Source organism: Chelmon rostratus, chromosome 2 (assembly GCF_017976325.1).
Source record: "Chelmon rostratus isolate fCheRos1 chromosome 2, fCheRos1.pri, whole genome shotgun sequence".
In the NCBI taxonomy this organism is placed as follows: domain Eukaryota; kingdom Metazoa; phylum Chordata; class Actinopteri; order Chaetodontiformes; family Chaetodontidae; genus Chelmon; species Chelmon rostratus.
The window spans coordinates 30,389,159-30,414,244 of record NC_055659.1 but is presented as its reverse complement, the minus strand read 5'-3'; the positions used below and the strand labels follow the sequence as shown (position 1 = coordinate 30,414,244).

The 25,086-nt window shown below is 40.4% G+C and overlaps 1 protein-coding gene across 1 annotated transcript in view; it reads left to right on the top strand.

Moving 5' to 3' along the window:
* ptprga (protein tyrosine phosphatase receptor type Ga) overlaps window positions 1-25,086 on the top strand; it is a 390,193-nt gene that overhangs the window by 265,572 nt on the left and 99,535 nt on the right. Inside the window, exon 5 of the mRNA XM_041954744.1 lies at window positions 2,140-2,235. Coding sequence (XP_041810678.1) covers window positions 2,140-2,235 — 96 coding nt within the window. The remainder of the gene's footprint in view (window positions 1-2,139; window positions 2,236-25,086) is intronic.

The following is a 25,086-nucleotide window of genomic DNA, read 5'->3' as shown; positions in this document are numbered from 1 at the left end:
TGTAGAATTAGTTTGGCCAGTGAATGGATTATTAGGAAATGAAGTTTAATGATACATTGTTCCTCTGTGCCATTGAACTCCTCACTGTTAAAAATTAAAAACACTATAGTGAGCCACAATGTTGTCGTGAGTGACATGTTCCTTCATTAACATGAACTCACACACATTGTAGATTATTTTGACTCAGTCCCCCTTTGGCTACACTGTCTGGTGCCAGAAACACTCACAACCAAATGTGGATTGATTCATGACTGAAAATAGCAGAACTGGGACAAAGTCATTGCTTTGTAAGTCTCAAGACTTGGCCGTGAATTCCAGAGTAAAAATTCAAAATCAGTCAGTCCAAGTTGTGTTAAAAGTTCTAAACAAGTCATTATGCAACTCAGAATGATCAGCATTAGACTAATCTCTATAAAAAGATAACCACATATGAATACAGAATCTGTAGGCAGGGGGCTTGATTTTGGTATCGGGAGCACTCTTGAAGAAGGCATCGGCCAATATGCAATCTTGGAACCCATCGGCTATCATCTGACAACAATTTAGCTTTGTATTAGCCCTTTTTTTCTATTCATAACAGGTGGGTTCTGAATTGGAAATAGGCTAACTTGACTGCTTGTCATCCGTATCATCAGATACTGCAGAACATTTACTGATTTTAAAAGACAGTTAAGTCCTTTGGATGCAAAGAGCATAGTCATTTCTTGTTTGCAACCTATTAGCTTGGAATTGTTGTTATTTTAAGTCATATAAGGCCCATGGTCAGTAATGCCAGCCTTAACTTCCTCAAACATTGATTAAAGTAGTTCAACTACACTTCTCAGTATTTTCTGAACCTCAAATGCTGCAGAGCTTTCTGCTGCAATCTGAAATAAAACTGGATCAGAAAGTGATGTCACCACCATACATACAGACGTGTATGTGTAGCCAACAGAAGCACAGAGTTAGGATCTTGCTAAAGTACTTTGAGCTGAGTTATTAAATTTTGACTTCACTTACAGGTTGTCCTGCAAATGTGTTCAAGTCTAAATTGAGAATATCCAGGCAAGCACAGGTGCACACACACAAACACAAACACAGGCGCCCGCAAACATAGATGAACTTACATGTACCTTTAACACCTGCTTTTTCTTATTATATGGAGCACGTGTTTGTTTGTTTGTAGTTTCCATATTGGTTTTGGAGCAGTGAAAGCAGAGTGAATAGCTTATTGTTTATTTCACAACTGAAGTTAACATTTTTTGCCTGCCTTGTTTGACATGTTCTGCTAACATCAAATTCAGAGCAAGCAAATATTTACAGTACAGTACTGTCCGCTGAGTATATGTCAAAAATAATTAGCAAATTATTACATTTTGTTTTATGTACGTTTTACACAGTGTCTCAACTTTTTGTGAATCAGTGTTGCATTATGATATAGAGTAATATATTTTTTTTAAGGCCTCCCATTGACAGCTGGTAGCACATATATTGTATGTACTGTTCCAGTGCTATTGTTATGCATTACTGTCAATTAAAATAAACTTTATAGAAATGTGATGATGGTGACAAGGACTTAGGTACTGTTCAAATTCTATAACTATGTACCTGCTATGCTTCCCTGTCACAGTAGGCCATCATTAAGGAAAATCTGAGCACACCTGATCATATTCCCCTGATTCCCCCATTTCTAGCAGAAGGCTAGGCTATGCACAAACAGAAATGTATTTATTAAAAAAAAAAAAAAAAAAAAAAACAGAAAAAGGGAGGAGGCCAGACAGCAGGTGCTCAAGCCACCCTGAAGGTCCATCTACTGTATGCACGTGCATGTGTTTGTGTAACATTTGGCACTCAGCTATTTTAAAATTAGAGCAGTACTTCTTCACATGAACATGCTGCTCCTAACAGTAGAGTATTTGAGTACAGTGTTTCTCTAGGCAGCGCTGTGGAAATCCAAACAGTAGGGGAAAAAGGTCATGGGTAACGTCTCAGTGAAAAGTGAGAAGTATGTGAAGAGATTCTAACTCTGTGAAAAGTGGGCAGCAAATATTGTTATTACTTTTGCCAGTGGATGTGACGAAGGAAAGAATTTGATATGAAGGCTTCATCTATTGTAACTATGTGTTTCCCAGTCTAACTCAGTGTTCCTGTCTCTCACAGATGCAGATCTACATGTACAACTCAGACGACTTCGACAGCCTCGGTGCAGCACTCAGGGAGAAGAGGATCATTGCAGCCATGGCTGTATTTTTTCAGGTAGGAACTTTTTTACCAACATGTCCTCATACCTAAACAACAGAGCAAATGATTTGTGATGACTCCCAAAATGATATATATGACCGTTCTCCAACAACACATATGATGCAACAGATATACTGAACCAACACATGGTAACAATAATAAACACTTCATTAACCTTGTGAAACAATCACAGTTTGATTAGGTTTAGACACCAAAATGATATTGTCTGGGTTAAAATAATATGTAAGTTATGCAAGTTAAGTTATGTATATAAGTTAATTCATGTATGTTAAATATGTAACATAAGTTAACTTGTGTACGGAAATTAAAATACGTCATGGTTGTCTTTTGGTTTCACACGGGGCATAAACAGCAGCATTTTCGGTGAAAGTCCCATGTTTGACCCATCCATCCATTCCGACCTCCTTCCTACATGAACTGTGTTGTTCCATATACTGCATCACCTGACTTAGTAAAACAATTACTATGGCAACCAGACAACAGTTAATATGGGTCATAATAAGCTGCTTGCACAGACAACCTATAACCCCACCATCTTGTGGTGGAATGGTCTGTTTTTTTTCCCAGGTTGTTTGTGTTTGTGTGTGTGTGCTGTTAAAATGATGACGAAGATGCCAGTTTTGTTTAGTCTTTCTTTGACAATTGTCATAAAGAGAGTTCACCCCAAAATAAAACCTCTGCCATTATCTGATTGTCATTATCTAAGTGTTTGTGGAGGCTCCATTGACAGTGAGTAAAAAAATAATGACATATTATCCATTTAGACATGAACTGTTCCTAAAATCTGAAACAGCAATCATTTCATAAGTAGAAATTCATTGATCATACAATGTGGCCAAGGGATGGTTATCAACCCTAATTCAGTCTTGGGTCAAATGAGTTGACTTACTTAAAGAAACTGGAAAACACATCTAAAGGTTAGAAGCAAGGATGAAGCATTGTTTATACTTTTCCCAATCAAACAGTCCGAAGTGGTCTTCTTCAGATACTGTATTAGGGGTCATGAGGTTCCCAAGTCATTTCCTTCACCGCTGTGGGAATACAGGACTTACAGGGTGCAGTTTCATTCTCCATCCTCTAGGTTTCCAGACACCCAGCTTTACAGCCTGTCTTGAGCAAATCCTTTCATGACATGTGAACCGACGTACATATCTCCATCACAAATGTTCACATCCATCTGTTTCTCGACCAGGTTCAACGTTGTGATCACCTTTCTCATACGTTTTGGGTTAGGCTGCAATATTTATCAGTTTTCTTAGGTGTTTGTCCAAACTGAAACATTGTTTTCATTTTCCCAGTGCACTTCTATCAAAGGGTTCCTCCCAGCTATTCATGTTGCAAAAAGTGCTCCACTCTGCTGAAAACATAAAAATAATCAACCAGTCAAGATCGTTAGTCATAGTCATCTGAACTCATTCAACAGTAGGGGTTACTGATCCCGTCACAAATCATTACTAACAGTCAGCAACTTTTAATGTTGGTATTTTCTGACAAAGTTTTCACAGATGCCATTCATGATTTGGGGCGATCCATGCCATTTCTCCCTAGACTCGACAGTACAAAGTGTTGTAGAGGAGGAGGCAGGGGTCGCTGGAGGATTTTCCATGTCTCACCAGTCTCATGTGATCTCCACAGTTTCATCAAAACATTTTAAGCATATTTTAGGAAATATATTTAATAATGTTTCCTTCCATTATCTAAGTATTGTGTATGTTTTTTGCAAGATGTGAACTGAAACACTGACTTTCATGTTTTCCTCCCATAGTTACTCACTAGGCAGTGCACATACACACAAACATACAGCAATGACAACTAGTCTTTTCAACTTCCAACTAAGACAAAGGAAATGTCAGACAAACTCTACTGAAGTGCTCTCAAGCATCTATGTAAAGGTGCTTGCTCTGTAAATGTGGTTTGCAGAGATTCTCTGGTACATAACACATTTAACTGGCTGTGGTGAGTGTTTAAAACTATCCACTGCTCGCTGTCCCCCTCTGACTTCACTTCTTATTGCTTCTAGTCATAGCTGACCTTGGCATATCATTTATGAAGCTTGTTATATTTTTAATTTGGGTTATTGCTGGATATTTCACATGCATCTGGTCACTGCAGGCCAATAGGTACTCTGATTTTAGTAATAGTCATTGCTGTCAGTGGACATATAAAATTGCTGGAAATTAATTTGTATTCATTGCATTCTGCTCATTTCTTTGTTCTCATATCTGCTAGTCAGTCTTTTGCTAATTGCTATTCATTGTATTCTACATATATATTACACATTTGTTGCTTCTGCAATTGTTCTTATTCATTGCATTTTTTGTAAGTGGTTATCTGCCATCTTGCTGCTTGCTGTCTCCTATTTGATTTTCTGTTCGGGGATTGCCTCACGACCACAGCTCCGAACAGCTGTGTCAACAATGGAGGTGGAGAACATAGTCCATTTAGACTCAATGTCTCCAACCTCCCTCAGGATCTGGTCAAAGCTTTCCCGGAGGTCGAGTTAAAAACCCCTCTGACAGAGGGTTCCGCCAGACGTTCCCAAAAGACCCTCACTAGCCGTCTGGGCCTGCCAAGTCTGTCCAGCTTTCTCCTCTGCCAACGGATCCAACTCACCACCAGGTGTTGACAGCTCAGCCCCTCTCTTCAGCCGAGTGTTCAAGACATACAGCCGAAGGTCAGATGACACGGCCACGAAGTCAACCATTGACCTACAGTGTCCTGGTGCCACGTGCACTGATGGACACCCTTATGCTTGAACATGGTGTTCGTTATGGACAAACTGTGACTAGCACAGAAGTCCAATAACAGAACACTGCTCGGGTTCAGATCGGGAAGGCCGTTCCTCCCAATCACCACCCTCCAGGGAACACCTTCGCTGCCCACGCGAGCGTTGAAGTCCCCCAGTGGAACGATGAAGTCCCCAGTCGGAGCACTTTCCAGCGCCCCTCCCACAGACTCCAAGAAGGGTGGGTACTCTACACTGCCGCTCGGCCCGTAGGCCGAAACAACAGTGAGGCACCTGTCCCCAACCCGAAGGCGTAGGGCTGGGACCCTCTCGTTCACCAGAGAAAACTCCAACACATGGCAGCAAAGGTGGGGGGCTATAAGCAAGCCCAGACCAGCCTGCCCCTCTTCAGCCTCTCTCGAGGAGTAGGGTTCCAGAACCCAGACTATGTGTGGACTCTGGCCGGTATCACTCAACCTCCCGCACCAGTTTGGGCTCCTTCCCCCCCAGCAAGGTGACATTCCATGTCCCCATTGCCAGATTCAGAGCCCAGGGATTGGGCTCACGGGTGAGTACTGTACCAAGTACTGCCACCCAAATCCCATTGCATCGGCCCCTTCTGATCCCTCCTGCCGGTGATGGGCCTAAAACTGAATGTCCTACTTTATACAAGTTATGAAAATGAACTGAACTTCTGATTTGCTATACAACACTAGATAATAAGTGAACTCACCAAGCAAAACCAAGGAGTTTTCCTTTGCTGAGATGTAAAGGAAGTCGGCTACCTCAGCATTTTACTACATACATAGCAACTTACATTTGTCAAGACTTAGGAGCTTATGTCTCTTGACATCCATGATGCTAATACAGACTGCTGAGTAAAGATGAAATATTGAAGGATGTTCAATCAGTTGTAATTAATAAATTGCAATGTCGACTACAGTGCAACAACCCTGTAGTTACAGAGATTGGATGTGAAACTGGGGAAGACAGGGTGGAGTGCTCCTCTTGTTGGTGAACAAGTTTAATGCTTACATGAGAAGAACAAGAACAGTTACTGATAGCTAAGTCAACCCTGTCACAACATTTAGTTTGCTAGCTAGCTATGTTATCTTAGCTAAGCATGACATTACAAGCTACTAGTATGATGCTAATATGGCTATTTCTGTTAAAATGCCTACCATAACAAGACTATTACAATTCCTGGTCTGTAGTGTGTTAGCTAGCTCAAGGACAGCTGTGTCTTTCATATCTCTCAACAATAAACACATTTAATCTGATACATATATGAAGTGATAATTTGATCTGTAGCATAATGTTAGGATCACAGAAGGCAAAGCACCTGCAACACAAACACCGGCATTGTTTTATCTCTATTGTTGAGCTCTCTCCTTATTGTTTCTGATTCAGCCAATATGCACACCAGCAATCACATCACTGCACGTAGAGGAGGTGGGAACAAAGCGAACAAACACCAACTTCAACAAAAGTGGTTGGAGTTATTGTTATTCTTCTTAGTAGAAGTAGTATTAGTATTATGTAATTAATTATCCAGTACAAACACAACTCAAAAACAAAACTCTCACTTAGCAAGTCACTTTCTTTCATTTATACTTAGCATGCAGAACATCTGCTGGTAATATTTATGTAAATATGAGCCTATGAATTCTAGAACATCTTGAAATGATAATACTTAGTTTGGTGGGATAACAACAAAGATGATTAATTCAGAATTAAGAGTTAGGTTAGTTTAGATAAGGGTATGATGAGGATCAAGTTTAAGGTCAGAGGTGTGTGCAGTTACTCCCATCACAGTTATTGTCTCATCTCTCTCTTCAGTTTGCTTTTTGCTGTTGGTTTTGGCAGATGCTCAACACCTTGATTTTCTGAGTTGGAGTGTTGTGAGGGAATGTGAGTATAAACTGGAAAACCTGTAGATCAAGATCAAAGTTCAGCCACCAATAAAGTCCTCCCTGGCTTTTTGAGTGGAACTGTGGGTGGACTGGGATCATTATCACCTCTATCACTCTCAATTGGCAGGAATAAAAAGTTCATTTGAGGCCATCGATTACCTAAGTGGGCTTTTACTTGGACCATTAACTCCCAGTTAATATTTCTTCCTCTCCCTTCAGTCCTTCTCACTCTGTCTGTGTCTATAGTCTCTCTTTCAGTCCCTTACTCTCAGGCTCTATGTGTCTTGTGCAGACAAACATATTCACATACAATCATAAAGTGGACTTTCTTTTACACAATCTGTTCTGTGTCATTCTGCTGAAATTCAATTGAGTGTTTATGTAAATATATAGTGAATGTCTGTGTATACAATGTTTTAACAGTAAATGATAATCTTAGGAGCTTGATAAAATGCATGAGGATGGCCCTATGGGAAAGGTCGTGGTCATTAAAATGAGCAGGGTTCATATCACTGGGGGTATGAATGTGCCTAACAAAGCTTATGATTATCTGCAATTTGAATTCTGATATATTTTGGTTTTGTCCCATAGTTACATGTCAAAGATCTTGAAGTGGTATGAATGTGTGCTTTTGAGATCACCTTTCTCCAAAACATCATCATGATCTGAATATTGAGCAGCTCTAAGTCAGGGCTAACTGGGCTTGCTTTATGATTTACACGCTGCAGAAAACGCAGACAGAATCAAAGAATTTGATAAGTAAAACGGAATCAACTATAAAATGCAGAATATCATAGAAACATAGAAATTACCAAAATGCGGATGTAGTTTATGAAAATCAGAGTTTTTCCCTCTCGTTTAGTGTGTAATAGAACTCTTTTTGCATGTAAAGTCTGCAAAGTCACAACACCCAAAGTTCCCCTCATTTCAAGCAATGAGAGTAGTAGGTTTGATAGCTGTAACTGTTTTTGTAACTTGTCTACATGTTTTATTCTGTTTATGCTGAAGCACTAGCATAGCTAGCATAAGCTTTGTTATTAAACAAAGCCCGTTCTGCTCCAGGTTCCTCAACAGTATGTGTGCGTGTGTTGCTGCTGCATGTAAATGCACTTAAGAGACTCTGAAAGAAGTGATATAGCCACCTGTGAAAATAAGTGGTAAAAATGCAGTAATTAATTAGCTTGGCAACACTGTAACTTAAGCTTGCTCAGGCCATACAAAGAATGTTATAAAGCAGACTGGGCAGACTGTGTGAAGTGACAAGGTAAGCACACTAGTCAAGCAAGATGATGCACGTCTAATTGGCTGTTATTTCAATGGCTGGAATATTGATTTTTACAGTTTAAAGTTATTTTACTAAAATTATCTTGCTAAAGAGCTATTTCTTTAATCTGTCAGTGACGTAAATCCATGCAATGGCTTGCTAGTTCTCCTGATAATGCTAGCTAATAAAAACATCAAGTAAAGTATGCTTTAGGTTGCAAAGTTTGATGGTTTTGATATAATATTTCGGACATCGTTAGCACTGCTTTGAACTGCCCTCTGCCAGCTCACTTTTACAGTGCTGTTGTCAGTCTGTTCATCTCTAAGTAAATGTGGGGAGGGCCAACAACATCACAAGGAGTTAACCACATGCATGAACATGCACGCAAATCCGGACCAGCTACCAAACATAGAACACATAGTTAAAACAGGTTGGGAAGAAAGCAATAATGAAAATTACCATAGTTACCAGCAGGCAGTTACATTTACATTTGAAGGACAATAAAACTTACATTATTAGGAGTTTTGGTCACCTGTGTGGCATCTTCATCCAAAATGCATATGCCACCATATGATGTGACATGGGGGTGTGTTCACAGTATTTCGACAACATAATTGAGAGCAGTCTTTTCAAAATACTCTTGTCCCAAACTATTCTTTGTAACATTCTTCTGTAATTTTCTTTCGGATGGCAGTGTCATTCAATTTGGGGAGCGTTGATAGATAGCCATACAGTATCAGCCAGCTAACGGAAAAGTGGAGATGTTGAAATATATATATATATATTTTTTTTTTTTCTTGCTGTATTAAATTTAGACAAGTGAGCATTTGTATGTCACCTCTGTATGTGACACATCAGCATAAAACACACTTTTTGCGTGGGATGTAATTTTAGAGGGATTTAATAAAACCATTAGTTTGGATTGCACAAAACTGAATATGGTGTCTACGATTTGGACCTCCACTTACACCTTTCTCCCTGTGTTATTAGATCAGGAGGAAAACAAGTGAGAAATTAATAAATTAGACATGCTTTTTGCAATTGAAAACGAAGTTTTTGCCCACCAATATCCAGACACACACCTCTGCAAGCTTCACAGGCTAATGGTCAAGTGTGGTTTAATACAGTACAAAGGGCATGGTTAGCTGTTCACCCCAAATCATCCTCCATTACAGGAGTCACTGTATTTGTTATTTTAGTTCTCTCTCCCTCCACCCACTTTCTGATTTATGATATGGCAGAACACACACATTTCTTCTGAACCTAATGATATTGTGAAGTTGCAGCTTGTAACCTCAAAGACTGATCTGAACCTGTGCCCTCAATAACTTGGCTCTCACAGATAGATCTCGACAGGTTGCGGTCTTTCGTTTGTTCTTATGCAAAGCGGAGAGTGTGATTCAAACTCAAGTAGAGTACATATGATGTATACTCACATCTTTGAAGACCTGCCTGTGTGTGTGTATGTGTAACAGAGTTGTTCGCATTGATGCATTTGTATCACTCCAAGCTAACTAGTTCATTCATTAAGTGACTCCAGTCAGGTGGTCAGAATCACATGCCTGGTTGAAAGTGAAATGCTGTGAATACCTCTGCATTCATTTAGACATTCAAAGTTGTAGGATACTTTTTACTTTGTAGGTTTTACTGTGTCAGTTATTGGTGTTCAGGCAACAATAGTTGATATAATTCATAAAAAAAAATGAATCAATGATAATGATAACATTTATTTATACAACACTTGCTAAGCATAGAACACAAAGGGCCTTCCAAATAATATGGTCTCATCACTTAAAAAGGCGTCCTGGAAAAAGCCCTGGAAAGTGATCTCTAGAAGAAAAAGTGGGAACCCATCTGTAAGCCCTCCACATCCATCAGTGTGCTTCTGCACCAACATTGTTGCTTCTGTGTCATCTATTAATTAAATTATCACATTGGTGTTACAGGGCAAATTGGCCACATCAGCTCAGCTGAGCTTGGTAATTATGCTTTTATGACCCAGCATAGCACTGCTTTGCACTGCAGCCTCTGATTACAGAAATAGATGACAGTTGTAAACAGCTATCATTGCCCTTTTATTTGCTTATTTATAGCACTGCATGGCTCACTGTTTGCCACACACTCAGCTGGATATGGCAACATGCAAAAAAGAGGCCCAGCTGGGATGTAAAAATCACATGGATCATCGACTTTTTGTTCCTTAAGTTAATATCCCACTGAGTCTCATTTCATATTATTTTGGGGAATCTGTATCTCATTTAATATTGAAGAGAGGCAGAGGAGGGAGAAGAAATACAATGTAGAACAAAGGAAATGAAGGAAAAGCTTACCTGGACTTAAAAGTCCAGCGTGTAGGCTTGAGTGCCATCAGTGATGAGGTTGCAGATTTCAACCCACTGAATAACCCTTGCCTCACCCTCCCCTATGGTGGCCGCACACACTTAAAATGCAAAAGGCTCTCTTTAGAGCCAGTGGTTTATCTGTTCTGGGCAATATGATGACTCCATGGACTCCCTATGTATATATACCTGGCTCCTTCTAAGGCTAATTCTGCCCATAGATCCTAAATCCTAAATCCTACACACTGGACCTTGCAACTCCTCATTATGAGTCATACACACTGTATGTTGTGACCAAAGAGCCTATTTAGACAAGGACAGAGAGTAGGAAGGAATAATATAAATCTAAACACACATTTCAGAACAGCAAAACACTCGAAGGGCCTGTCATTCAAGAAGGGGAGACAAAAATGGTAAAATGGTCACCATGAATGTGGAACAAAATAAATGGTACGAATATGGACAAAACTGCAGACTTCCTGCTTTTATTATCTTGAACTTGGTTGTACATACAAAATGTGACACAAGTAGTTGAGGCCATTGTGTAGCCAAAACTCCTCCCAAGGAGGGAGGGTTTGTGACAGGAGTAAAGGAAGAAGTGAGGTGACATATTATAGAGCTACAGAGTGGATGGGTGGATCAACACACCATTAGATTTTAACAGGGAAGACTCATGTTCATATATGGTTTCAAACCAATCGGCATAATTTTTTAAAGACAAAATCACAATCATTTTCTACTTAAACAGGGTGTTTTTTCAACGAAAATCCCAAAGTAGTTATTTAACCTGAACTACTCTGTCTCCTAAATATGAAAAAGAACTTTCCCTAAAGTAGTTTTTGTGCCTAAACCTCATCTATATCAATATTTTGGAACACTTTTGGAAGGCACAGTCAAGTGCACTCTGCCGCCGATAAGGGCATCAAATCAGAAGATGCTTCTATATAATGTTCGAACAGGATTGATAATGTATTCTAGATCATTTATTTTGTCATTTAATTTGGTGAGCTTCTTGGTTTATCCCCATCTGTACTCAACCCTGCCATGGAGCATCATCTCATTTACCCTACTTGCCTTAAAGTAAACGTGTTTGAGTTCTTTGTGGTTGCTTGTAAAGATTCAGTTGTATTAAACTGTATTATGTATGAAACATACTGAAGGCAGAGGTTGTTAGCAGTATTACTTCTGACAATGGTGGTGTAAAGGCTTTTGTTCAAAATTTCTGTTCTCACTGCACAAACATCTGATTTGCTGCTCAGATAAAGTAAGGGAGAAAAATAATAATAAAATGACACAAATTCTATTTGTTAATGCAACCCTTATTTTATTATAGAAACCAAGTGTTTCCACCTGACTGCAGTATTGAAATAAAGTGCAACAGAAACACATTTGCTTTTTATTTAAACAGAAAGAAATAAAGAAAAAGATAGATAAAAGAATGAAGACATTCTCAGAAGGCTGAATCCTGGATGTATTCATGCCTACACAACCTTGAAGTTCATTTGAATTACTTCCATACTTGGGGGGCTGTTCTTCACATTAAAGGTAGCAGCAGTGTCAAAATGGAGATGCTCAGCAGGAGTAAGAACAGCATGATGAAAGGTTTGGTTTGAAGACACAGGACACCTCATACCACTTCATTCTGCCCCAAATGGCGGTAATTAGGCAGTATATGCCAACACTGCTAAACCACCACTGAGCTTCTTCCGATTCACAGTGCACACCACTCGAAGAGACATTAGCCTCAGCAGTTATCCAGCAAAACAGAATTCATTACCTGTAATTTGCTGCCGGTCTGTTTTTCAGCAATTTGCCAGGAATTTCAGAGGATATCTTATTGCTGTTGATTTAATCGATAAAAAATTTGTTCTTCACTGTGATGGGATGATGAAAGCTAATGTTCCTTGTGCTTTGTCCCAGCCATCCTTTCCCTACATGACTGCTGCCCTACTTATTACACACCATCGCTCGGAGTGAAAAATGGGCTCCTCTCTCTCACTGCAACAACTGTTTCTAAAATAATATCATTTTTCTATGAAGAACAACGAGTGCACTGTAACATAATCACTGTATGCATGTGTCTTGAATTTCTTGTTATGATCAGTAACTGGGTTAAATAGTAAGAGTATGATTGCAGCAAACATTTTGTAAAACACAGACACATCTCTTTTTGTCCAGGTGTTGAATCCAAAAAGTAAGTACTACTGGATCTGTTTCACAAGGGCTTGCAACAATGGCGAATGCCCCCCTCTTATAAACAGGGTTTCTTGCTAAATGAATTAAAGAAAACCTGTTTATGAAAGGGGACATTCTACAGCGTTAATAGTCCTTGTGTAACAGTTTAGATTATGTTATACCAACAAACCCACATAGTGGAACAAGAAGTGTTTCTGGAGAAATGTAGAATTGTTGAGAGGCAGCAACAGTCATGTCTGCTTTACATCCCATTCAAATTTAATGCTTAAGTCAAGCTGCGTATACATTGGAGGAAATAATTATAAAATCCCTCACTGATTCTGTAAGTTTGCCCACTGACAAAGAAATGAACGGTCTATAATTTTAACAGTAGGTTAATTTTAACAGTGAGAGACAGAATATCAAAAAGAAAACTCAGAAAATCACATTAAAAATATATATTAATTGATTTGCATTTTTCATTGAGTGAAATAGGTATTTGATCCCCTAACAACCATAAAGGATTCTGGCTCCCACAGATTAGTCCTTTTGCTTTAAGAAAGTACTCCTAATCTCAACTTGTTACCTGTATAAAAGACACTGTCCACGGAATCAATTAATCAACAATCAGACTTCAACCTCTCCGTCATGGGCAAGTCCAAAGAGCTGTCTAAGGACATCAGGGACAGGTTTGTAGAGTTGCACAAGGCTGGAATGGGCTACAAGACCATTGACAAGAAGCTGGGTGAGAAGGTGAAAACAATTAGTGTAATTATACAAAAACTGAAGAAGCACAAAGTGACTGTCAATCTCCCTCGGTTTGGGGCTTCACACAAGATCTCACCTCGTGGAGTGACAGTGATCATGAGAAAGGTGAGGGATCAGCCCAGAACTACATGGGAGGAGCTTGTTAATGACCTTAAGGCAGCGGGGACCACAGTCACCAAGAAAACCATTGATAACACACAACAGATTAAAATCCTGCAGGGCCCGTAAGGTCCCCCTGCTCAAGAAGGCACATGGACAGGCCCATCTGAGGTTTGCCAATGAACACCTGGATGATTCAGAGAATGCTTGGGAGAAGATGATGTTGTCGCCATGTTTGGAGGAAGAGGAATTCTGACCATGACCCCACGAACACCATCCCCACTGTCAAGCATGGAGGTGGAAGCATGACGCTTTGGGGGTGTTTCTCTGCTAAGGGGACAGGTCATCGAGGGAAAGATGGTTGAGGCCATGTACCGTGCTATCCTGGGTGACAACCTCCTTCTCTCAGCCAGGGCACTACAAATGGTTTGTGGATGGTTCTTCCAGCACGACAGTGACCCAAAACATGCAGCCAAGTTAACAAAGGAGTGGCTCAAGAAGAAGCACATTATGGTCAGGGATGGGCCTAGCCAGTCCCCAGACCTTGATCCCATAGAAAATCTATGGAGGGAGTTAAAGCTTTGAGTTGCCAAGCAACAGCCTCGAAATCTTAAAGATTTGGAGATTTGTATCTGCAAAGATGAGTGGTCTAAAATTCCCCCTGAGATGTGTACAAACCTGATCATCAACTACAGGAAACGTCTGACCGCTGTTTCTCCACCAAGTACTAAGCAATGTTTTGATAGGGGATCAAATACTTATTCACTCAATGAAATGCAAAATAATTAATATATTTTATTTAATGTGATTTTCTGGATTTTTATTTTATTTATTTTGTTATTTATTTTTGATATTCTGTCTCTCACTGTTGAATAAAAGCTACCATTAAACTTACACACCGTTTGAGTCTTTGTCAGTGGGCAAACTTACAAAATCAGTGAGGGTTCAAATAATTATTTCCTCCACTGAAGTTTTTGTCTGAACATACTGAACATACTGAAGCATCAAAACTCAAACACTGCATAGATGATTTAAAAGCATTTGCCAATGCATTGATTGCCTGACTGATGAAAGTGTGAGCACTGAGCATTTGAAGGATGGAAGTTATATGAACAGACGTCCTGTTTCGTGTGAGGGAGGTATGATTTACTTGACACAGTACCCTTCCACATGATGTTTCATCATCATGAGTTTAATTCTAAGAATAACTTTAATACCTTGTTTCCTTAAGGAAATTCCTCTAGGAATGACCAGAAATGACCTTTGCCTAGGTCTGAGAATGTCAAGAAACACCAGTACTTTTTAGGCTAGTTCTAAGAATGACGAGAGGTCAGTCACCTTTAAGCTGTACCAAACAACAGGAAGGTGCTATCTCCATAAGTCTAGACCCACTATTGAATTACATAAAAGGGGTTTGATTTTCTTTTGATTTGATCCAAGTCTATAGACTTAAATAAATATAAATGTAAATAAAAATAACCATGAAATTGATAGACTTCAGTCATACTCTAACAATCATCACAAGCCTGTTATCCTTTTGCCTAGATCTAAGGATGGCATGAAGGCCAGGTCCCTTTCTGTCTGTCTTAAAAACTAGGCAAAGAACAGCAAAATGATGCCAAAGTTTCTAGTCTGCCCGGCTGATGATGCCCACTGACAAATTGGTCACTGAAGTAATTAGTAAGTCTGCACTCAACTGTGTCTTCTTTGAAAGAAGTCAAACCGTTACATCCATTACACCATTGATCCATCAGCAGTTAGCGCTGCCGAAGGCAAGGAAAGGAGAAGAGTCTGTGTAAGACACAAGAGGTGAAGGAAGACAAGAGAAAGGGATCTTGAATGGATGACAGTGCAAGGAAGGGACGTGGGATGAGAGAGAGAGAATAGTGGTGGAGGAGAGACATATGAGGACATGTCACATCGTACCTAGTTTCTTTCTTTTTTCTGATTTGTCACTGCAGTAGCCTGTCCCTGGAGAGAGAGGGGGAGATGGAGCTGTGGGTAGGAATGAAGAGAAAGAACGAGAGCTGCAGCATTTGAAGAAGGAGGAAGGGGTAGATAGATAGATAGAGAGAGAGAGAGTAGGACATTGTGATGTGAGGCCCGGTGGCTGAGGATCTCGGGGGACAAGCCTGTGGGCTTTCAGAGACAAACATTAATAATGAAACACTAATTCCCTCTGTCCTCCTTTTTTTCTCTCCTCCTAACTGTCTCTCTGTCTGTCATTTTCTCTGTGTGTCTCCCTAGCTGCCTTTATTTCTCTTAATCGCCTTTCCTCTCCTTTTCACACACATACACACACTTTCTCCTCACCCACTTTCTGTCGTCTCTTCCTGAAAACAAGCTCTTTATTGCAGTTCCAGTTATAATCCTTTTTTTCTATTTGAAATGATTACACAATGTGTATGTGTGTGTGTATGCATGCACGTGTGTGTACATGTGACCGTGCATGCATGTGTGTGTGTGTGTGTTTGTGTGGGTGGGGTAAGTGTCTCTAATATTGCCACAATTAAAGCTTTTCTTCTTCCCTGAATTTACTTTTGTGTTCAGTGCTCTGCTTTCTTTATCAGCAGTACAAAACCATGTTGTCAAAAAGGGGGTGTCTGGTCTACACCACACTCCACTACATTCAAAAAATTAAATTGAATAAATGGGCATTGGGGAGCCGCAGTGCAGCCATGCACTGAGAATAAAAGGGAAAAGTAACATCATTTATAGATACATATTTGATCAGATATTGCTCAAGTTTCTGTTGTGAAAAAATAATGGATTCAGTTTAAAAAGTCTCCGACTATTGACATGAAATATTCCAAAAACTCCATGACCTCATTTCAGGTAACCAGTGTTAGCAAAATCTGTCTCATGCAGATTTGTGTCACTTTTTGTTTATTTAAATCAAATGTAATAGACAGAATTACCTTCCATCTGTTTTCTCTGCATTTTATGATGGATCAAGCGTTCAGCTTTAAAATAGCTTTAATAGCTTTAATCCATCAATAAACAGAGAGAAAACAGACACAAGATATTTCTTTTTGATTTTTTTTTTTTATCAATTAAAATCTGTAAACATGTTTCTCTGCTGTATTGTTAGTCTCTGACTAGATGGACATGGTGAATTACTTGTAATTCATCATGTGAGCTACACAAGGTGCGGCTTTGGCTGACTTACTGCGTCCATCTTAGGATTCTTCGCAGTGCCATGCATCATAGCATAGACTCAACCTTTTGATAAAGATATTTGTTAGGCAACTATTTCCTAATCAATTAACCCAGTGTAATCGATTTGTTGTTCCAGCCCTTCCTTCATAAAAGCCCATATGGCAGCATCACTTCAGTAAACCCTCGAAGGCCAACAATGACATACACGATTACAGTCACTTTACTTTGCACCCTGCATCACTTCCTTTGACCTTGGATGTTTAGTGATGTCTGCCAGCTCTGAGGACCTAGTTAGCATATTTGCATTCAATCACACTGTGGGCAGATCTGAGATAACCCTAATCAGTACCAGGCATAAATGCAAATGCCCATAATCAGATTATTTATAAGGTATCCAGAGAAAGGTTAAATCTTAGAAAACCGTGCTTGTCATTTATACTTCAGTGAAATTTTGTGATATATATATATATATATATATATATATATATATATATATACTATCATACAAATGCAGCTTAAACTGTTAGCTAACCTGGTCAGTCAGCTTTTCCTTAAACTTACCCACTCTGCCCTAGAGACCTGAGCATGTCTGGTTCTCACACAGCGAACAAAGATGTAGTTACAAGTACTGGGAGAAGTCTGCTATGCAAGGTGATTATGCAAGCCAAAACCATCATGAGTACAATACATCACTTCAAATTTTCCAACATATCATCCACAAAAATTGGTTACTTGGAATAGGATTTGTTAATATACTTCATAAAAGTGCGGATCTTGAAGAGACTGTGTTTTTTTCTATGTGCCTTTTCTGTGGTCCAAGGAGGCAGGCAGTGTAAGCAAAAATCCCAGTAATCCTTCAAATCAAACATTTAAATCCAACAAGTGTGTGTATCAAAATCCAACTTGATATCATGTGCACGTGTGTGTGTGTTGTGTGTGTGTGTGAGTTTGTTGAACCTCTAGATCAACAAGTGTGGTTAACCAGATCCAGAAGAGAATAGGTTGTGGAGAGGGAAAGAGGGAAGCAGTCTTGGCAGGCTCTTAGCTGTTCATGCAACATTTTGGATATGGATGCTGGCAGTGGCTTTGTGATTGTTTGCGTTACTTTGGACCGTTCACAACAAAGCTGTTTCTTGCTGTCTAAAACATTCAACACTACACAGATGACTACAAGTAAAAACCTTAATGGTCTCCATGTTTTCTTACCTTTTTTTTTTTTTTAGAAATGCTGCATTTTGATTCATGATTGCCTGTTTATGTAAAAAAAGTGTATTTATGTTTTGTTATGACATGATGAGGATTATTAGTACTAATTGTTGTTGTAGCTGTATGTAGGTACTACGAGTGGTTATTGTGGTAGTGGTGGTAGCAATGCTGTAGTAGTAAATTTAGGATGTATAAGAACAGTATATAATGAAAAAAGTACATAGTCGAAGTCATAGCAGCTGCTAGCAGTAGCTGTAGCAGTTGTCACAGTGCTAATATTAGCATTAGCTATTAATGGCTGTTGGGGTAGTTACCAAAGCAAGGGGAATTTTATTTATGTAGTGCATTTCACTCTCCTCTAAACAACTTGTACTGCATTAGAAATGTATGCAGTTAAAAAACAACCAAAGAGCTAATAGAACAATGGTCAAGCCACAGGGAGAAGACAGCAAATTATTACAAAAAAAAGCCTATTTAGTTTGAAAATAAAAATAAATCACAATACATGGAATTTGCTTAAAGATTTGCACAAAATATGACAGTCACAGTTTACTCAATGACAGAAAAGGGGTTCCTTAAGGAAGAACCACTGAGGCAGCTTAGGAAGCTGAACAAGTTAAATTTTGTACCAAATTCTGAAACTAACCGAGAGTCAATGCAGAGATCTGAAAACAGGTGTGATGTGTTCTTTTTTTTTTCTTTCTTCTGGTTTTTCCTTTGTTAGGATTATGGAAGTGAAATTTTGGATTCACTGCAGTCTGTCCACAGTCTTTTTAGGTAAACCAGTTAGGATAGCTAGGAATACTGGGTCAAAATAAGTGAGATCACATGGCCAGATTTGTGACCCGTGTTGTACATTTCAAGGAGAATTTGGCTAAATGGTAATTTCCTGCCATAAAGGCTGAGTATCAATTACCGGGATTTCTTGTCACTGTTAAGATGGAGGACGTTGAAGGAAATCTAGGTGTTTATGTCTGTAATGCAGTGGACCACTGATTTGTCTTCAGGGAACAAGGACAGGTATCTGTGTGTCATCAGCAGAATGATGGTAACACATCACATTGTGCTCGCGGATTATATGGCCACAAGGGACCATGTACAGACTTCAGTAGACCAAGTACTGATGCCAGAGGGACTCCATATACAATTATGATACTCCTACCGATAAAGTACCCAAGAGTCTATTTAGATTGGATCTTAACCACTACGAGTACTCAGCCTACCCACTTCTCAAGTCTTTGAACTGAATTTTGATTTGATTTTCAGTTGATTTGATTGAATTGAAGTCTTTGAACAAACTACCTGCCTTGACAGACTTAGGCTGTCTCTGAAACAGTACGTGCTTATTTGGCCAAAATGTCTAAATGTCTAAAATATCCAGATGTCATTCTGATTCAGCAGTTTACATCAGACCAGTTTATCTTGTATAATTGTGTCCCACAATGCAAAGCTCTGGAACTCTCACAACAACCAGCCATGCCAACAATGGCAAGAAATTTTCTTATGCTAATTTCATCACTAAATTCACTTATGAGAATTAAGAGGAACAAAAATACCATTAATCAACAAGTTTTATGAAATGGCAAGCAGTTTGATTGAACCAAGGATAATGATACGATCCTAAAGCAACATAAATACCAGTAGAGCTAGCTCAGACTCGCTCAAACTCACGTTACATTTGTAGTGAAGTAATGGAACAAAATGCCGGTGAATTTGGTTCTTTCCAGTTGTCAGATTGATTAATTAGTACTTCTCCATCTCTCAGGTAAATGTCAATTCATTGTTATTTTCAGAAAATTGTGAAAATCCACATTTAGAATTTCTCTTTCTCTTTTATTAGGGCAAAAGGGGACACTGGCCCTGCACAGTGCAAAAAAAAAAATTTCAATGGTTTCATGCTTCATACTAGTATGAAAAAGCATACAGCGCATTTTGCAAACTGTATGTACTACATGCTACGTACATATTGAATGTGGTGCTTCAATACTGTATATAGTACATAATGCATTTTTTTGTGGTATGTCGTAGGCAGTTCCAAATACTGCTCCGAATACAGCCTTAGTACATGCATTTGAATGTAGTTATTATTGTGTACCAATATGGCGCCAAATGAGTGTTGGATGTCTGGACACAACGCAGCTGGGGTCATGATTTTTAATCACACAGCGACCAAGTAGAATAGCAATGCATCATCATTTCACCTCACACACAAACAAGCACACAAACTCCCTCCTCACCCAAACATGTGGCTCCGACTATGTTCAATTCAGTTCAATTCAATTTCATTTTTGTTGCACCAAATCAAAACAAAGGTTGTCTCATGACATGTTAGCCATATATAATAGGTCTGGACCATACCCTTTAATGTACATACACCTTACAATTCCCCCATGTGCAAGCACTTGGCAATGATGGCAATGAAAAACTTCCATTTAACAAGCAGAAAGGCAGAACCAGGCTCTGGGTATGCTGCCAACTCCCACACCTGTTTGGGTTTAGACAGAGAGAGAGAAGAGAGCGATATCCTCAGCAATGACAATAATAATAATAACAGCTATAATGACTATAGAAAAAAGACTGATAAAACAATTATGTATGATAGTTTAAGTATATGACATGTGTATGATAGTATCTATATATATAATAATTTATGGTAGTATACGAAAGTATATGTACATATTATATATAGAAACATATGCCTAATAAAATGACAGAAAAATAACAGTAACAGTGACCGCAACCATGATCCACAATCCAGACGCAGTCATGATTCATGGGAACCGATGAGACGAGAAAGCACTAAGACGAAGTGCAGTGAAGTAGATTAATGGGATGTGAATGTGGAGAGGGAGAGCAGGAGAGAAGCGCTCAGTGTATCATTGTCCCCTGGCAGTCTAAGCTTATAGCAGCATAACTAGGGGCTGGTCCAAGGCTAGTCTGAGCCAACCCTAACTCTAAGCATTATCAAATAGAACAGTTTACATATATAGAGAGTGTGTCTGTCATCTGGCTGAGACTCAAAGATGGCTCCACAGAAGAGCAACTTGACAGCTGAAGGCTAATATGTTTTCCTTTTAAAACTAGAGATGCAATCTGATAATGCCATTAGATATCAGCCGGATACTGTACTGTAACCGATACTGGCTGGCTTGACTTTTTGCTCATCTTTCTTCTCCTCAAAGTGTTCTTCAATGCATTTTGTCACAGTAGCTCTTCGTGTTATAACATACTGGGACATGAGGTACTGAACTAGCTCTTTGAGTTGCCCTGTACTGCACTGATTGCCAGCATATGAGCCTCAATTCTACAGCACAACAACTGGGTCATGTCTTAGACCACAGTGCGTCACATTTCAATGTTAGGTAGGTGAAAAAAGGCAGTCCTTGAAATTTATTTCAAGGACTTTTTTTTTTTTTTCAAAGATCAGCTCCTTTTCTCAGCTCCCCAGATTGCTTACAGTGGCACTGGAGGTCAGCACAATGCCATCCACAGTTGCTATATCATCAGATAGTAAGTTTCTAGTGTGTTTAGTGCCAAGCACTATAACTTTGTCAGCTTTGTTTGAATTTAGTACCAGAAAGTAGTCATCCATGCCTTTACGTGCTTGAAGTTTAGTCAACTGGTGTCATCTGGCTTCATTGATAAATATAGCTGGGTATCATCTGCATAGCAAAGAACATAAGACATAAGACTGCTGTAATGGAACACACCGGGACAAACTGACACAAAAGTTTTTTTTTTTAAAGCAATAAAAAACTTGTATGTGTTATGTATTACATTTGAATTTGAATTTACAAGATTTTACAAATAAAAAAAGATGTTTTCATAGACAGCGTTTCACAATGTTTTTAAAATTTCCCCTCAGTCACCAACTCGCAAACCTCTGTTAAATCTTAGGGGAGTCTGGGGCTGATTTGCCAGATATCTGATCTCAATGAGAATAATAATAACACATGAAAAATAGCAGATGTAAACACAAAGGCAAGGACACAGATCACATTTTAATATCACATGTCAATGGGATGTGGTAGTGGTGGCCAATTACTATTTTAAAAACAGATGCACATGTACTGTACATGCAAAATCACTCTTTTGCAAGAAGCAGTCACATGGACTTTTTATGTTTTTTTTTCTGCCAGTGTTTAACATGTAAAAAGCAATCTGACTACAATACTGTGTCCTTCTGTCTCTGCTCACTGTCCATCTCACTTGTCATTCTACAGTGTGTTTAATGACAATGTTTTTGTGCCATTTTTCTGCCATTCAAACATATTGTGTACGGCTGCCTTTCCAAAGGCAGTTCCAAGGAGATGTTTCTAACTTGCATTTGAACAAAAACTACGAAATAAGTAAAAGCAGACTGTCTATGAAGCCACCCTTTGCAGTCTGACAGAATTTTCCTACAGAACACACACTATGGCTTGCGTCAGACTAACATTTCCTCTTACATAAGCAACAAAACAAGTTGTTCTCTGCATTTCAGCAAACACACGGACGAGGTGGCAGATCAGAACACACACATAGCAATCATTTTTGAGAGGTTATGTGGTGTTCAGGAAGGCACACATGCATTTTGCTGTTTACGTATTGTTTTGGTGCTTGGGTTTTATTGATTTCCAGCCTCCATGACAACAATGATGCTCTAATTGAAGACAATGAAAATGCATGTGTTTCCATGACATCACACAGTCTGTGAGTTCAGATGGAGGGGGCCTTTGAGAGCTTGTTGATTGCTGTTGTTTGTTCCTCCTAATTACACTTTACTTGTTTTCTCAGCAGCTCCTCTGTGCTTTTCAACTCTCTACCTCTGTCACGTTTCACCCTTTCTTTTTCCTCCTGATTTGGCACCAATCTTCTTTTCTTAGAATACTTTCATGTAGGGTACTGTACTATTGTTATAGATAAGCATGTGTCAGCCAAACAAGCCCTTTTGACCACAAATGCTCATCCCTGTTCCAGTTTAACAGATATATTTGGAGATATGCACACAGATGTGTGCTTTATGTAAACTTAGAATCGTGGGCACTTCATGCCTGCAGGGAATTGAGTCACTGGGGTAGCAGAGGGTACAAAATGCAGTAGGTGTCAGGCCGATACTGGAAAAGAGGACTCAGGCGCAGAGTACACAGCAACAGAGTTTATTAAATCACAACTCGCCAAAGACTCCTCGACAGGCGTGAAAACAATAGCTGTGAAATTACTCTTAGCAAATATTATGAGGACCTGACTGTGGTCTAGGGAAACCAAACGAATAACTAGAATAACGTAAATCGCTCAAAGAGGAGGAATACAGGCTATGAAACTTAAGAAACAATAACCGCTCCAAAGGGAGAAAACAAAACAACCACGGTCTGGAGGGAATAGGCAGGGGTTGCAACAGACCTGTACGTAACCCGGAGGACGGCTTATTTCTAGCACAGACCGGACACGCCTCTACGTACTCCCGGACCTCCGGCTCCATGGATGGCCACCAGAACCTCCGAGAGATGGCGCACATCGTCCGCCGAACTCCCGGATGGCAGGAAAGCAGCGAAGAGTGAGCCCAGTGGATCACCTGTGGGCGCAGATTGAGAGGGACAAACAACCTATTATCTGGGCAACCACTAGGTGGCGGGGTCTCCCCATTTGCCTGCTTAACCTCCTTTTCTATCTGCCAAGTTACCGCTCCTACCACACAGGTCCGTGGAAGGATGGGCTCGGGATCCTTGGCAACAGGCTCAGGGTCATAGAGACGTGATAGAGCGTCAGGCTTGACATTCTGAGACCCCGGCCTGTAAGAGAGAGAGAAAGAAAAGCGGTTAAAGAACAGCGCCCACCTGGCCTGGCGAGAGTTTAACCTCTTAGCTTTGCGGATATATTCAAGATTTTTATGATCTGTCCAGACTATGAACGGGTGCTCAGCCCCCTCCAGCCAGTGTCGCCATTCTTCCAGCGCCACCTTAACTGCCAGCAGCTCCCGGTTGCCCACGTCATAGTTCCTTTCAGCCTTGGATAGGCGCCGCGACAGGAACGCGCACGGGTGCATCTTACCGTCCTGCTCCGACCGCTGGGACAGCACTGCCCCGATGCCCTCGTTGGAGGCGTCCACCTCCACCGTGAATTGCCGCTGGGGGTCCGGCAGGATGAGGACCGGCGCCGTGGTGAAGCACGTCTTGAGCCTCCTGAAAGCGGTCTCTGCTCCGGGTGTCCAGGTGAAGCGCACCTTGGGAGAGGTGAGAGCATGCAGGGGAGCCGCTATAGCGCTGAAGCCCCTGATAAACCGCCTATAGAAGTTCGCAAATCCGAGGAATTGCTGAACCTTCTTGCGGCTATCGGGTGTGGGCCATTCAGTCACCGCACTTACTTTAGCCGGGTCCATCTGCATCCTCCCAGGGGCTACGATGAAGCCCAGGAAGGAGATGGTTTCGGCATGAAACTCACTCTTTTCGGCTTTGACATAGAGTCTGTGATCTAACAAGCGCTGTAAAACAGCTGAGACGTGCTTCCTGTGAATCTCTAAGTCGGGTGAGTAAATAAGGATGTCATCTAGATAAACATACACGAAATGATCTATGAAATCTCTTAATACATCGTTTATCATAGCTTGGAATACTGCGGGGGCATTGGTTAGACCGAATGGCATGACTAAATATTCATAGTGGCCACTGGGAGTGTTGAACCCTGTCTTCCACTCATCACCCTCTCTGATTCGTACTAAATGATAAGCGTTTCTTAAATCTAATTTTGAGAAGACTTTGGCCTGCTGGAGCTGATCAAACACGGTGGACATGAGGGGAAGTGGGTAGCGATTCTTTATGGTTATGTCATTTAACGGGCTATAGTCAATACAGGGCCTAAGGGATCCGTCTTTCTTGGCCACAAAGAAAAACCCTGCTCCGGCCGGGGATGATGACGGACGGATCAGACCCGCCCTGAGAGAGGTTTGAATGTACTCATTCATGGCCTCTCTCTCAGGGCCGGAGACCGAATACAATCGTCGGCGCTCCTCAGGACTCAGCCGTGCCCGGCCGAGATGCATGGGTTCGGGCCCTGCGCTCGAGGACGCCAGGAGGTGTGGGTCAGGGTGCGAGGATCGGGATTCTAGCCATGGGGGAGCCGGAGCGTGTGCGAGCCTTTCCTCGGTGCCCCGATTCCCTCGGCGAAGTTTGCGCTCGTGAATCCGGTTGTCGGTGCGGATGGCCAGAGCGATGAGCGAGT